Genomic DNA, 15,661 nt, shown 5'->3' on the forward strand with positions numbered 1-15,661 from the left:
CCCCGACCAGCACAGTGTCAGCACTGGTGGCTCGGCTACAAGCATTGTACCCTAATCTTGAGGTAGCCGTGTTACCAGGAGGTACTATCGTATCGGAACCAAGTCTTTCCTCATCAAAGGGCATAGAGGAGCGAGAGGAAGAGGCCATCATGTCACTACCGGCTTCACATTCACGCAGGACATTGCCTTCCAGAAAGCAGTTTAGTTCCCCATGGGGTGACGCAAGCCTGATCATACTGCCACCTTTACCACCTCTGCACTCATTTCAGGCACAGGACGACTTGCCTATAATTCAGCCATCTCCATCATTGCCTCCCCAAAGAGACACATATTTAGACATTTTATCTTCTTTGGCCATGCTGGTGGCGACATTGCAACAGAGACTACCTGCACCAGCTCAAATTATGGTACCTCCTAGATGGTCTCACATAGATGTCCCAGGGCCTTCCAGGGAAGAGGATGGCATCCCACGACCCCCCTAGGCCGATTGAACACCACTCAAGGCCACAACAGCTGTCGGCTACAGGGACTGACACAGATCCTGATCATTTGAAGGACGTGGTTTCAACACATTCATCCCACACTGACGAATTTGAGGATTTCATCGCAGGTGATGGGGGACCGGATGATATTCCAATTAGGGACTCGCCCCCTGATGAGGTAGGGGCCTTCCAAGTGCTTATGTCCAGGGTGGGCAAAATGTTCAGCCTTACGCCAGAGGAGCAGCGCAAGGACAGTTAACTATGAGTGCAGAGAGCTGCGCAGGAAATCAGTGATGTTCATTCCGTGGTTGGAGGATGTCTGGGAGAATGGCGTGGTCACCTTGGCTCATCCCGCTACTTCCCCGGCAAAAAAGGGCTGCTTCGACAAGAGGTACAGGGCCCCAGAGAGCGCTCCGACCTGCCTCCTCACCCAACCCACGCCAGACTCTGTTGTGTCTGCTGCCGCCAGGGAAAGGTCAGCTAACCCATCGTCTTCCTTCTTCATTCCTCCAGACAAGGCGGACAAACACCTTAACGCCTTCGGCAAGAAAATTATTGCCACCCCAACTATGATTATCAAGGTGGCAAATGCAATGGCCATACTTCACGTTATATCCGCGAGTTGTGGTACAAGATGGGTCCCTTACTAGAGTTTCCTGCTGGATGACAAAAAACCATGGACATCTTCCATAAGGGCAAGTTGGAGCCTGACCATGCCATCACTGTCTCCGTGGACATCGACGAAACAGGCTTTTGCCATGATTGGGAATGGAACAGTACTGCACCGACCATCACAGGGCAGGAGCCCTCGGCCCGCGATCACTGCAGCAGCAGCCCTACCTTGTAAGTGCGCCGCTGTAGGAGCAACGTGCCCTAGAGCAGAGCCAGCACTACTGCGCTCCTTATCACTGCTAAATCAGCTGATCATCCTGATGAAGCCCAGCAGCTCCTCGCAGCCATCCGACACGTGGAGCCAGTAACCCAGCTGATTGCCGGCCCAACCTTGCTCTAAAATGGCCACCGCTTCTTTTTTCCTAGCTTTGTTTACTAAGATTGCTAAGCAACCACTTGCCAGCGTGCTCATAGGCTGCAGCACTAAACCGTAAGGCGCTAGCCATGCCCTTCACAGCGAAGCCCCCTTAAGACCAAGGCCCACATCTTTCCGGACTGTAGGAGCCGTGGGCCGACAGCCCTGCCTTACTCTGCCCTCAACGGTGACCTGTGTAACCAAAGATGGAAGTACATCATCGTCGTTCATGAGGTTTAGCACTACTGCTGAGGAATTGACTCACTCCCACCTGACACTCATTAGAACCTTATTAGTTGCAGACCCACGTCTCACTATAACTCTTGACAAATGTCTTCAAAGCTTGGCCCCTCTCTCACGGTTCCATTGCCGCAAGCCTCCCATTCACCCTCCTAAATAACTACATGTAACACATTTACTTCTCTGTATAACTCAGAAACCATTGCATCTTATTCTGCTTCCACTCATAAGCTGAAACCTTCTCTCTACAACGCTGCGAAACACATCTGGGGCTACACCGTTCCTTATCATTGCACTGTATCTGTTTTTTTCTTTTTATATACATCCTTTCTTATTATTCCCATTGAGGCTCTCATTGACCCTGCAGCTAGGATACTGCAGCTAGCTACCCCCATCATACTACAACAATCACTTATGGCTGCCCATGATTTGTAGTCTTTGCTACTTCATATCCAAGCCCCGCCTCCCGATTGCTGCCCGCTAGTTGGAAGTACCATTCCCTCTTGTTCACTCACTAAATTTAGGACCACAGTCATCTGAACATTTACACCTTATCCCATCCCAAACAATACTATTGTACGGCACATGCTTATGATTAACTGCGGGCTCGACCCAGCCGTATCCGTTGCTACATAGATACTACCCAAGTACCCTCCACCCGCTTAGAACGTACGATGTTGTGATCCGTACAATGCCACCTAAGTACATGCCTCATCTCACATAAGCTGTTAGAGACACTACCATCAATGCCAGGATTAGACACGGTTTACTTATCACGTGTATTTACAATATTGTGATTGCATAGTATATCTGCCACTGTATGCCTGTGTATACGTGAATATCTGCCATTAAATGCCTGCACTTAGATATCTGCCTCTGTATACCGCTGTTTATTTGCATTATTGAGGACTCTACTGTACATGACCTATGTTGGCCACTTGCTGACATACTTCTATGTCCAAAAGCCCCTCCTCCCTGTGCTGCATGAGCAATTCTGAATTGGTCCCATGTTGAGACTGTGATTTATGTGAAATTCAGGGCCACCTAATTACCTAGCACCATTAGTGACCCATCTGGAATCTTTCACTGGTCACTTCATATCTAGTACCGATATTGTGTAGTTACTATGAAACTTGGGGACAACCAGTGCCTGTTGTCATCAGCCTAAACTCTGCTTGTTTCCATTTGTGACCCAACCAGCAAATTTACCGATGTAATACTGCTGTACAGCATAAAATATATCTTCTTTAAGTACACCATGTACGCCGCCACCATCGTATCTCCATACCTACTGTGTGCCCTACTGGCACTAGGTCAACGGACCGGCGTTGCAGGACACATTACTATAATCACACTATAGCATACCATGGCACCCACAATGGGTATCATACCTTCCACACCCCTACCCGAGCTGAACTCTAACACTTAGCACTGTACACCTACCAGAGATACTATAGGGATTACAATGGATGCTAAATCCCAAACTGACCACCACCACCACCACCACCACCACCACCACCACACCACCATCAACCCTGATCAGCGACCACCCACCAATAAGAATCTTACCCAGGGCTCATCTAAAACCAACCTACCATGCCACACTGCATTAAGAAACACTCTGTTCCAGATTGTCCAGACTCTATGAACCACCTGTCAGAACCACAAATAATATAAGCCCTATGAGAGAATGCCCACCTTAGAAATTTAACGCAAAAATAAAAAGCAATGCACCTACTAACTCATTTATACCCAAGACTGACAACCTAACCTATAAAAAAACAACCACTATGTGAACCTTTGATAACTACCTAGATACCTGTCAAAGAAGTCAGCAAGTGCAAATCACTGTACCTTCTGCCCAGTAACAACATCTCAGACCTCAAGGGCGCCTTAATAAACACCAGATCCCTAGTGGCACGCACCATAGAGATAGCTGACTTAATATTGACTGAAGACTATGACTTCCTAGCCATAACTGAGTCATGGCTACATGCAGCAGTGCGCTCTTCCTCGCAATCCCTAATAACTATACTATACTCAGAGTAGACACAGTTGACTCACGAGGAGGAGGAGGCGGCAAAGCTCTCATAGCTAAATCTAACCTAGCCATGAGACTAGCCCCATCACCTGACATCAAATCCTGTTAATCTCTCATTGCTAAATTACCCGTCTCTGACTCCCAAACTCTCGCCATTCACCTTACCTACAGACCTCCAGGCCCCATTGGTGCATTCGAGGAGGATATCTCTGCTATCCTATCTGATAACCTGAAAACTACATCTCAAATAATTCTGCTGCAGGATTTCAACCTGGGATTTAACGACCCTAGTGACCAGCAAGCCTCGGCAATTTGCTCACTGAATTAGGCTTTATCCAAAATGTCGCACTGACCAGACACAATAAGGCAGAACAGTAGATTGGGGTCACAGAACTTAATTGCAATGCCTCAATCACCTCTATAATGCCACAGCGTTGGACAGACCACTACCTCCATCTTTCACATTAGCAGTTAAAATTCTCGCCTCTAAAAATAATCTGGTAGCTCCACCAATCCCCACCAGGAACAAAAAGAACATCATGGCAGATAAGCTCATTCCTCTAATAATACCTATCCTCAACTCATTGCCAGATACTAATGACCCCACCATCTAGTAGACGAATATAATAATGCCATGACCAAAGAATTAGATACTATCACCCCACTAAAAATGAGGAAAAGTAAACCCAGAGCTCAACTGAACTCTTGGTTCACTCCGCACCTAAAAACCCTGTGATCTGAAAAAAGAAAATGCAAAGACACTTGGAGACACCTACCCTCCGATGAAAACAAAACTAATCTCATCAACATCTCTTCCAGATATAAGAAACAAATAATACTTACCAAAAAGGAAACTTATAACAGCTTTCTACAAGAAAACTCAAGTAAAACGGAACTCTTTGTAATCCTAAAAGAGTTACAAACCTGTGTACCTGTGTCAGACAATTGCGTGAAGGACAAACTGTGGTGTTCAAATATTCAGAACGCCTTAACTAACAAAATTACTCTTCTCCAGAACAAGATCGCTGATAAAAAAAAGCGAATTTACCTAATGCCAGTACTTCCAAGCACCCCCATAAACCGTCACAGCGTTTTAGCTTCTCAAGAGTCTCAATCTTTGAGATTGAAAAAAATCAACGTATCCCTTAAACCTTCAAACTGTCAGGGTGACCAGTGCCCAGCCCAAATTATCAAAGATGCAGCGAGAGACCTTTCACCTTTCATAACCAAGCTAATTAATGCCTCTTTCTCAACTGGCACCATACCCAACAACTTAAAGGAGTCATGGGTCCTTCACCTCCTCAAAAACAATCACTAGATCCAACCATACCCACCAATTATAGGCCTATCACGACAGTGCCATTCTTACTTAAAATCTTAGATCGGGTGGCCTATCTCCAGATTCCGGAGTAACCTCAATAAACGTGGCCACAAATACGCCTCGTTTAACATCTATGGCAACCTCATTAAAGTTGCTTAAGAAGTAAAAAATCTACCTAGACTCCACTCTCACCCTTGCTAAACAGGTCAATTCCATGGCCTCGGCCACCGCTTATACATGCAAGTTGATCAGAGCTGGCAAACTTCATCTATCCAAGAATAGCTGTACCATACTGGGCCAAGCCCTAATTTTGTCCACATTGGACTACTGCAACTCCCTATACCTGGGTGCTAGCAAGTACATTGTTAACAAGATCCATATCCTCCAGAATAATGATTTGAGAGTGGCAGAGGGCATTACTAGAAGAGAGCACATCTCAGAGGTAAGGAGACAGAACAAATGGCTGTCCACCAGCGACAAAATCCTGCTCAAAACTGCATGGCAAACCCATAAATGTCTGAACAACGCTGCTCCTCGTTACCTTGTCGAGTGGATTAACGGAAAAATGTAAAGCTGGCCCACTAGGATTGCTAACACAAACTGTCTAATCGTGCCCATATTTAAACTGACAAAAGCCAGAGGGAGACGCTTCCCGGTCAAAGCAGCCCAGTTATGGATCTCCGCCCCGGAGGGCAGATCAAACCTTTCTGAACTTCAGACACAACACCATTAAATGGCTCACATATAAAGACCACTAACTCTCCTCAGTGACCGACCCCTATCTTAATGCGTCACAGTATTACCCACCAGATCTCACTATAAATAGATATTGCAAAGCTTAGTATATGTTTAATTTTAACCTTGTAACTTAATAATTACACACTGATTATTCCCTTGTGCATGTATATTTTTGACACTCGGCCTCCTTATTGTATTTTATCTGTATACTGTCCACCTACTATGTTAAAGTATTCATGTCTCTTCATGTTCTGCTGCGCCCTGATACCCCTGGGTCTGGTGCGTGTTACAAATAAATAGATAAACAGCAAGGTTGGCTCAAGGCCACCGATTTTCAACCAGATGTTCAGTCCCGGTTCGTTGATATGTCCTTCAATAAAAAACAATCATTGGGGACGAAGGTGGATGAGGCTTTACAGTCCATCAAAACAGACACAGAAACCGCCCATTCCCTGGGCAGGCTTCTACAGATGTACCAGTCCTTTCGCTCTGGGAAAGGGCACTATGGTAGACCTTACAAGGATAACCACTCCACATACCAGTCTTCATCCTCCTACAAGACCTTGTCCTCCTCATGGGACCCATATAAGAAGAAGTCCAATCCTACAGAGGTTTGCAGCACCACTGTGGCTTCTCCCACTTGGCAGTCCAGCAACCCATGACCAGCCCAAAGCCCAGTCCTCCCACTTCAGCACCCCGGTGGGAGGACTGTCAAGGTTAATTGACGAATGGGGAAATATCACAACTGATGAATGGGTACCATCCCTTCTCCTGCAGGGCCACTCGCTGGAGTGTTTGGACTATCCACCAGACATTATGCCCGTTCGCAAGTCGAAAAAGTTGCGACATCTCCTGCTGCAGGAAGTGCAAGCTCTGCTACCCAAGGGGCAGTGGAGAAGGTGCCAAAGGACGAAGTGGGCACAGGAGTATACTGCCGCTACTTCCTGGTATGGAAAAGTCACTTCACAACACGTCAGGGAGTTGGAGACCCATATTAGATCTAAGGGTGCTCAGGAAATTCCTAAAGGCCCAAACGTTCCGTATGGTGGCACTGCAGCAGGTCTTGTCCCAACTACAACGCCGAGATTTCTTGGCATCCCTCTACCTTGACAACGCTTACTTTCACATCCCTATTCGCCGCTCCCGCCGGCGCTACCTACGCTTCGTGGTGGCAGGAGTACATTATCAATTCAAGGCCATTTCCTTCCCACTGTGTTCTGCTCAGTGGGTCTTTATCAAGTGCCTCGCTCCAGTGCTGGCACACCTGCAGCAGAGGGGCATTCACGTATACCCGTATCTAGATGACTGTTAGTGAGAGACCCCTCCTATCCCCTGGCAGAAGTCAACACCACAGCCACCATCCAGTGTCTACAGCAACTAGGGTTTTCCGTAAACCCCCCAAAGTTGCGCCTGTTTCCACCTCGACATGCACTCTACCTCTGAGCGAGACTCGACACCTAAACTTGCACCGCCGGTCCCTCGGACGAAAGGGTGGTGGCTCTTCTGCAAAAGATGTGCTGCCTCAACAGTGCCCAGGTGACCTCAGTCTGCAATTACACATCTTTGCTGGGGATGTTGTCATTGTGCATTCCACTGATCACTCACTGCCGGCTGCCAAGCTTCAGGGGCTTGGGACGACAGCATCCTTCTGACAGTTTTTCAACCACAGCCTTCACTGGTGGTCAGTGAGGGAACATCTGGTGAAAGAAGCCCCCTTCAGGTTGCTGGACCATCAAGCCACCGTCATGACAGATACTTCACTAGAAGGATGGGGCACCCGCTGTCAGGAACAGCACACTGAAGACCTATGACCTAAAGAGAAAAAGAGCCAGCACATCAACCTGCTGGAGTTGCTGGCGATCTTCTGGGCCCTGAAGTCTTTCCTCCCCATCCTGGCAGAGGAGGTGGTACGCATTTACACAGACAACACGACATCCATGTTTTATTTGTGCAAGCAAGTAGGAACGAGGTCCTGAGAGCTTTCCAGGGAGGCTCAAGCTATCTGGCATTGAGCTCTAGAGCACATGTTTCTCATTCCCCTTCATCTGCTGGGAATTCAGAGCACTCTAGCGGACTCCGTCAGCAGGGAGTTGCGCAGTTGCCACGAGTGAGAGCTACACAAGGATCAACTTCACCTGTTTCAAATGTGGGGCACTCCGGAGATCGACCTTTTTGCCACCTACGACAACAGTCGCTGCAAGAGCTTCACCCGCCGCTTCCCCCATCCGAAGAGCTTGGGGACGCCTTTGTGTTTTCTTGGGAGGGGAAGTTCCTGTGTGCATTTCCCCCTATACCTCTGGTGCCTCGACTCCTACACACCTTCAGACTGTATCGGGGTAAACTGATATTAGAGGCCTCTGCGTGGCCGAGGCAGTTTTGGTACTCCGACCTCCTGGCCCTCTCGTCAGCAGCTCTCCTCAAGCTGCACCCGCACGAGACGCTCCTGTCCAGGAACAGGTGGTGGTGCTGCACTATGACCTGGCTTCACTCAATCTGATGGCCTGGCTCCTGTGTTCTTAAGAGTTCTCCCTCTGTCCCTTCCGCAAGACTGCCAAAATGTCCTGGCCCGAGCAAGAGTGCCATCCACCTTAAAGTACTACAAGAGCAAATGGAAACGTTTTCAGATGTGGTGCAGGGCAACAGTTGAAACCTCTGACCATCTGGACAGTCAATCTGTTACCTTATCTGTTGTCCTTGGCTCAGTCTGGCTTGACACATTGTTCCATTAAGGTGCACCTGGCCGCAATCTCCAAGTACAACCTCTCCGCATTGGTGCCATCCCTGTGGTCCCACCGACTGGTGAAAGAATTCTTACGTGGGCTGTTCCGGTCTTTTCCACCTGCTGTCACCCAGATTCAGCGTGGGAGCTAAATGTGGTATTCGCAAGGCTCATGAGGCCTTTCGAACCTCGCACCAAGCATCCATTAAGCATCATTCTTGGAAGACAGCATTCTTGGTGGCCATAAGATCAGCCAGATAGGTGAGAGAAATCCAGGCATTTTCCTCCAAACCACCTTATTTGACATTTCACAATGACTAGGCTGCTCTCCGTTCCCAATGCCTTAGGTGCCGTCTTCTTTTCATCTTAATCAAGAAGTGGGTCTGACCGTATTCTTTGGCACACTGTGTCCAGCAGAGCGAACACTACACATGCTGGATGTGGTGCGTGCCCTCAAGTAGTATGTGGCGTGTACTAGGTCATTCCAAACTACAGATCAATTGTGACATTTAAACCTTCTGGGCCCGGGAAGGCTCTTAGGAAATACTCTATTTCAAGATGGATTACAACCTGCTCCTGCTGAGGATTACGCTCCATTGAAGTCTTGGGGTGCTGGCTCCCTCCCGACTCTCTCATTCCCAAAACGTGGAAAATGCTGTGCACCTCACGCAACAGAAGTGAGCACCTCCACCAACCTAAGCCTGCTCTCACCTTAAAGCAGTCCTTGCACATTCCTATCACAATGGCATCATTCACCTTCCCTTTTGATTGCTAATACCATGAATGACACGTGCACATCTATCCCCACTTCCCCTTTTATGGATGAGACTACTGACAATACTGTGTATGAGCCTGGTGCCTCTATTATGGAGGAGCCTATTGCAAATACTGTGTTTGAGCCTATTGTGCCTGAGCTTACTACCTCTACTATGGAGGAGCCTATTGCCAATACTGCGTATGAGCCTATTGCCATTACTGTGTATGATCCCACTGCCACCTCTGTGCATGAACCTACTCCCAATACCGTGGATGAACCTACTACCATCACTCTGGCTAAGCCACTGTCACCACTCTGCCTTCTGCCACCACTGTGCACGACCCACGCACACCTGTGACTACTGCCAACACCACGCATGGCCTATGCACACCAAAGCCTATATCGAACATCCTAGGAGCGCTGATCAATGCTAGATCGATCCCAGCTCACGCCCTCGATATCTCTGACCTCATCACATCCAACAAACTAGATCTACTAGCCATCAGAGACATGGCTGCATGTTTCCGCAGGCCCATCACTATCCCTCGCCATACCTCATGGCTACACATCTACAGAAAAGATACTCCTAGCCAAAGGAGGATGTGTGGCCCTCATTGCTAAATCGCATATGCCCATCAGATGCCCAACCAAACCTTCCATTCTGGTGAACTGCTTTCGATCAAGCTACTACTCCCCAACACTGCTGCGCTAACAATCACATCCTCCACCAGGCCCCCCTACTCGCATTTGATGAAGACATTGTTCTTCTTCTCTCCAACAACACCAAACTCTCCTCTAGCATTATCTTTATGGTCGATCACAACCTAGGTCTCAGTGACCCTGCTGACATTAATGCCCAGATGTTAACTGACCCAATATAATCCCTGGAACCTCAGTCCTACACACGGAAAAAGGTTGCACATTAGACTGGTTGGCAGATATGAACTGCAAGACCGACATCACTAATACCCCATGTCCATGGTCCGATCACATCATCACCTTCTCCATCCATTAACTTTCTCCAACCATCTCCACACCACAACTGGTCATAGCCACGTTTTCAAGGAACGCCCCTAACATCGCACCTAAGGACATGCTCTCATTTCTGCTCCCCATAGTGGACCATCAGCCTTCAGTTTGTGACCCCAACCTACAGTTCTATGACCAAACGCTTCTACTAGCCATAGATAAGGTAGCTCCATTGAGCACACGCACACCTAAACCAATAGCTCACCTGAACTCCTGGCCTCGAAACTCTTTGCTCCATCAAAAGAGTGGCAGAGACCTTGGGGAAAATTACACCATCAGCGACCAACAAAACCCAATTCATTTCCTTGGCTAAAACCTATAAACAAGCCTTCCTCCAAGCCAAAAGTAACTCCAACAAAGTGCGAATAGCTAAAGCCAAAACGGGCACCAAAGAGTTGTTTGCCACCTTACATGAACTCGAATCCCAAGTCATCCTTCCAGACCGTTGTCTCACAGACATTAGCTAGTGCAACGAACATCCAAAGGGCATCCTCCTCCTCCAAAACAAAACTAAACTACCCGCACCCGTTATTCCTCAAACCACCCATACTCACAAACCGCTCGACCAATTTGAATTCAGACCTGTCTCTATACCAGAAGTTACCAAAATCATTGAAGGCCTGAAGCCGTTGAGATACCAATGAGACATATCCCCTGCACCCATCATTAAAGACCGCAGCTGAACTCGCCCCCTTCATGACATCGCTCATAAACAATTTGTTCACATTTGTCACCGCCCCCAATAACCTAAAAGATGCCTGGGTCCTCCCACTCCTAGAGAAAACCCACACTAGATCCTAACATACCCACGAACCAACCCTTCGTTACCAAACATCTCCAACTAAACTACCTCCTCGGCTTGTGCCAATCCGGTTTCCGCCTAGGACACAGAACGGAATATGCGCCCCTAGACTTAAAAATCCAAATGGATAAGACCGACAATGGGAACCTAGCCCTCATTATCCTGCTCGATCTCTCTGCTGCATTCGACCTAGTGAACCCCAAAATCCTATGTTAACACCTCTCTTCAGCAGCCCACTTCTTCACAAAAGCTATAGCATGGATTGAATCAGTCTTCCATCTGCACTGGGGGTCTTTTCTAACTGAGCTGCTGTCACCCCAGCCCAGTCCTATGCGGGGTTCCTCAAGGTTCCTGCGTCTCACCAACACTTTATAACAACTTAACAAAGCCCCTCTTTCAACTCCTGGATGCTCAAGGCAGCTCTTACACCAACTATGCGGATTATACCCAGATCTTCTACCCATCTCTGGTAACTACCACAATGCTGCCAACGCCCTTAACAAAATATTTCAAATCATCCAAGCCTGGATGATCCAACATGATCTCTGCCTAAATGACGAAAAATCTGAGCTGGTCCTAGTGGGGGCCCAATCTCGCTTAAACAAACTGGATGACAAATACAAATCCTTCGCCATAGACGGGATCCCTATCCCTGTCATGAAGGAAGTAAAAACCCTAGGGGTCTACCTAGACTCCTCTCTTACTAACAAGACAGGTTAACACAACTGCTTCTGCAGCAGCCTATACCGCCAAACTGATTAATGCCTGAAGACCATTCCTTACTCTGGAAAGCTGTATCACACTAGCCAGAGCACTTATCCTGTCTAGACTAGATTACTGCAATGCCTTCTTCACTGGTTCAACCATGGGTAACATCAGAAAATTACAAGTAATTCAGAATAACACCAAGAGCTGCTTTGAATATCCCTAAAAAGGACCACATAACATCAGCCAGACGTAAAGCCCACTGGCTGCCGGTACGAGACTGCATCATATTCAAAACCCTCCATCTTGCACAAATGCCTTGCAAACAATGCGCCCAAATATCTCTCCAACAAATTCACGAAACCCCTGTCCAAAAGACCCACCCGGCCTGCCCATTCACACCTCCTCACCATACCCAAATAGAAACATGAAAAAGCAGGCTGCTGCCGCAGCTTCCAAGTCGTGGCTGCCAAATACTGTTACACCCTCCCTATGGCCCTAAGATCAGATCCCTCTTATTGGTCATTCCGCAAGAACCTCAAAACATGGCTCTTCACACAAGACCCTTATCTCACCCTCAACATGCATTATGGCTTAGGAAAGGGCCGCTAGCTGACCCATCCAGCCCCCGTTGACACCTACAGTCTGTATATACTGTACTTATGTTCTTTTATGTAACCAGCTGTAGTTATGCCTACTGTGTAACTAGCACCCAGAAGCCTCAGTGTTTGGTGCACTTTGCAAATGTTAAAATAAATAAATACAAATCAACAAGCCAGCAGGCCTCGGGCTCACTCCACCAGAGTGGTGGCTGCAACTACTGCTTTCCTCTCTGGGATCCTGCTGCCCGACATCTGCCGTGCAGCCACCTGGAGATCGGTGCCTACATTTACCAGCTTATGTGTCAACAGAGAGGCGGCCAACCAGTTCTGCAGAACCTTTTTGCGTGAGGTTAGTAAGTCGCCAGTTATGCTGAACGCTTGCCTCCGCCCTTAAGTATTGTTGTAATACTGCTTTGTAATCTATTCACAGCATGTGAATCTATGAAAGATCCAATGCTGGAGAAGGAATTAGTTACTTACATGTAACTCCGGTTCTCCACTAAAGCCAATTACTTGAGACCCACCAGGATCCCCTACTCGAAAAGACTCCTCGTGCTCAAAGTGAGAAGATGCAGAGCTGGAGGCTCCAGCTTCCCTTACTTCGCCACCAAACTCTGGAATGACCTCCGCCCGTCCTTAAGAGCTAAGAAGTCTTACTGGGTCCTTTGCAAAGCCGTCAAACCCCAGCTCCTCTCCTAACTCCCCCACCCTAACCATCAAGTCGGCTTTCATTCTTAAACCTCAACATATGCAATATGACTAGTATGTATTTAATCCCTATGTATCGATGTAACCAATTTAAACCCTACCTATGCTCCTTCTCCCTCCACCACTACCTATCACTTTAACTCAGTGTGCCTCCTTGATTTGTACCTGACTTGTGCCTGTAACAGCGCCTCTTTGCCACTGGGCTTTATAAATGGGGGATGGGGGGGACAAAAATGGTATTTTTCATAGATTTACATGCAACCCTCACGCTTACCCCACACGGCTTGTCTTGTGGTTCTTACTGCCACTCTCATGTGCTTGTCAAATATGAAGCTGGCTGACAGGGAAGGAGTTACGGGAGGTGTTCCTATTGGCTGTGGGCGGAATTACCCAAAATGGCAGTACTAGAGCACAAAAGTGACTGAAAATGTTCAGTTTAAGTTTAAACTGCTGTTACCGAGGATTCCCAGCCTGACTGGGAATATTCACAGCATGTGAATCTATTAAAGATACCAATGTTGGAGAACCGGAGTTACAGGTAAGTAACTAATTCCTTTTTCTCTGCCAGAGGAAATGGAGACATTCCACAAAAGCTTGGAAATATGCAAAATAAATGCATTTGCTAGCCTAATTAAGGTATCAACTCATTGAACATTCTATTGAACACTTGGCTAACACAGTACAAGCGATATATCGAAGGAAATTCACCTGATTAAGTAAAATCATCCCAAGAACTTTCTTGATAGCAAATCAGAAGTACCAAAACTCCTATGTAAGTGACTGAATCTAAGTAACATTTGGAAATAGTCAACTACAAAATATAGCATGACCCCATGTCTTCATATGAAAAACATGAGAGCAGAGGCTAATTACATAAATCGTGGGATATGTCAAGTGGTCCTGTATTAGTTTCTACTACATGCAGTTGTGGCATTTGAACTTTGAGGTGTACATCTCAGAATGTGTTTTATGAAAGATGTTCGTTTTATGTGTGTACATGTTTTTTATTAAACACAGTATAGAGCTGATCATCTAATTAAATGTCCTCTCCTAATAAAATACTTAAATCATGCTTGGCCATGTATTTTTCCATGTTACCGTGCCTCCTAAATACAAGAATTCAGTATTTGTTCTATCACTTTATGAATGTTTTCTTTTCTGTACAAATGTACCCAGAATGCAGTAGGGGGCTTAATGCTGGACACCACCATAAAGAGCAATAAAGTTAAGGATCAACAGAAAAGCAATAAAAGGGTGGATTTGTTATTTGTCTGAGTAGTTAGATCCACTTCTGCAGTAGCTAGCTTGACAAAAATGTCTTGGATGTGACCTACAAGTCTGGTAGACATTAAGCCAGAAGACCTACATTAGTAGCTTACGCTTAAATACTCTGAATGACTAGATCTAAGGGCTAAAGCACTTCCTAGCTATGTCCTCTTTTGATGTGGGTTACTAATGCCTGTACGGGACTGACACCTACGTATCCACCTAGAAGTGCCATCATCTTCCATTGACACTTGTAGCATTGTTTGCCTACACTAGGTGTTGCCAGCGACACCTGCGGCTATATCTAAAAAGAAAAAGTAACTCTGTTTACATTACCTCCCTTTCTTTTGAAAAGTCCCACTACTGTCCCATTCCCAGTAGTTGAGCACTGAATAGATGTCATGTTGTACCTTCTAAAGTCTCAAAGGGCCTATACTCTTGGCCTAACAGTTATTTTCTATTCCAAGCAATGCTTCTGGCATTTTAGCAAGTTTAGAAATGGGTTACTCTTTACAATTGAACTTTTTATGTAATAGACTGAAAATGTGATACTGGTTCTCTGTGTTTGCTACATGTATTTTAATTCTACTTTTTCTGTTGTCCAGGTGGAGTGACAAGGATGACTGTATCATTGGTGGTTATCATGTTTGAACTGACTGGAGGTTTAGAATACATTGTCCCTCTGATGGCTGCTGCAATGACTAGCAAATGGGTAGCTGATGCCATTGGCAGGGAGGGTATCTACGATGCCCATATCCGCCTGAATGGTTACCCGTTCCTGGAAGCTAAGGAAGAGTTTACCCACAAGACTTTAGCAATGGATGTGATGAGGCCACGGAGGAATGACCCCGTGCTGACTGTGCTTACTCAGGATTCCCTGACAGTGGAGAATGTAGAAGCCATCATCAGTGAAACGCCATACAGCGGTTATCCAATTGTCGTGTCGCAAGCATCTCAGAGGCTTGTAGGATTTGTTCTTAGGAGAGATCTGATCATATCTATTGGTAAGTAAACCCAATAGTTGAATGAATGGCATTAAATGTTTCTTTAAATGTTTGTTTTAAACGTAGGTAACAGAGGATATTACCTCCAAAATTTAAATGACACATGAAGGCAAGTATAGAAGGGCCAGGCAAAGCGGTTTTGCCACCCTCTACATTTTCATATACATGTTGGTCTATCTGTTGATTCCTAGTTTATTCATAGTTCTGGTAGATATAGCAT

At 46.5% G+C, this 15,661-nt stretch overlaps 1 protein-coding gene across 4 annotated transcripts in view; it reads left to right on the plus strand.

The window, feature by feature from the left end:
* The window catches only part of CLCN5 (chloride voltage-gated channel 5), a 1,154,200-nt gene that overhangs the window by 1,038,410 nt on the left and 100,129 nt on the right, over positions 1 to 15,661 (plus strand). For all 4 annotated transcript variants that reach the window (XM_069648662.1, XM_069648664.1, XM_069648663.1 and 1 more), the window contains one exon: positions 15,043 to 15,441. In XM_069648662.1, coding sequence (XP_069504763.1) covers positions 15,043 to 15,441 — 399 coding nt within the window. The remainder of the gene's footprint in view (positions 1 to 15,042; positions 15,442 to 15,661) is intronic.

This window comes from Ambystoma mexicanum, chromosome 2q (genome assembly GCF_040938575.1).
Source record: "Ambystoma mexicanum isolate Mex_15411 chromosome 2q, UKY_AmexF1_1, whole genome shotgun sequence".
Taxonomy (NCBI): Eukaryota; Metazoa; Chordata; class Amphibia; order Caudata; family Ambystomatidae; genus Ambystoma; species Ambystoma mexicanum.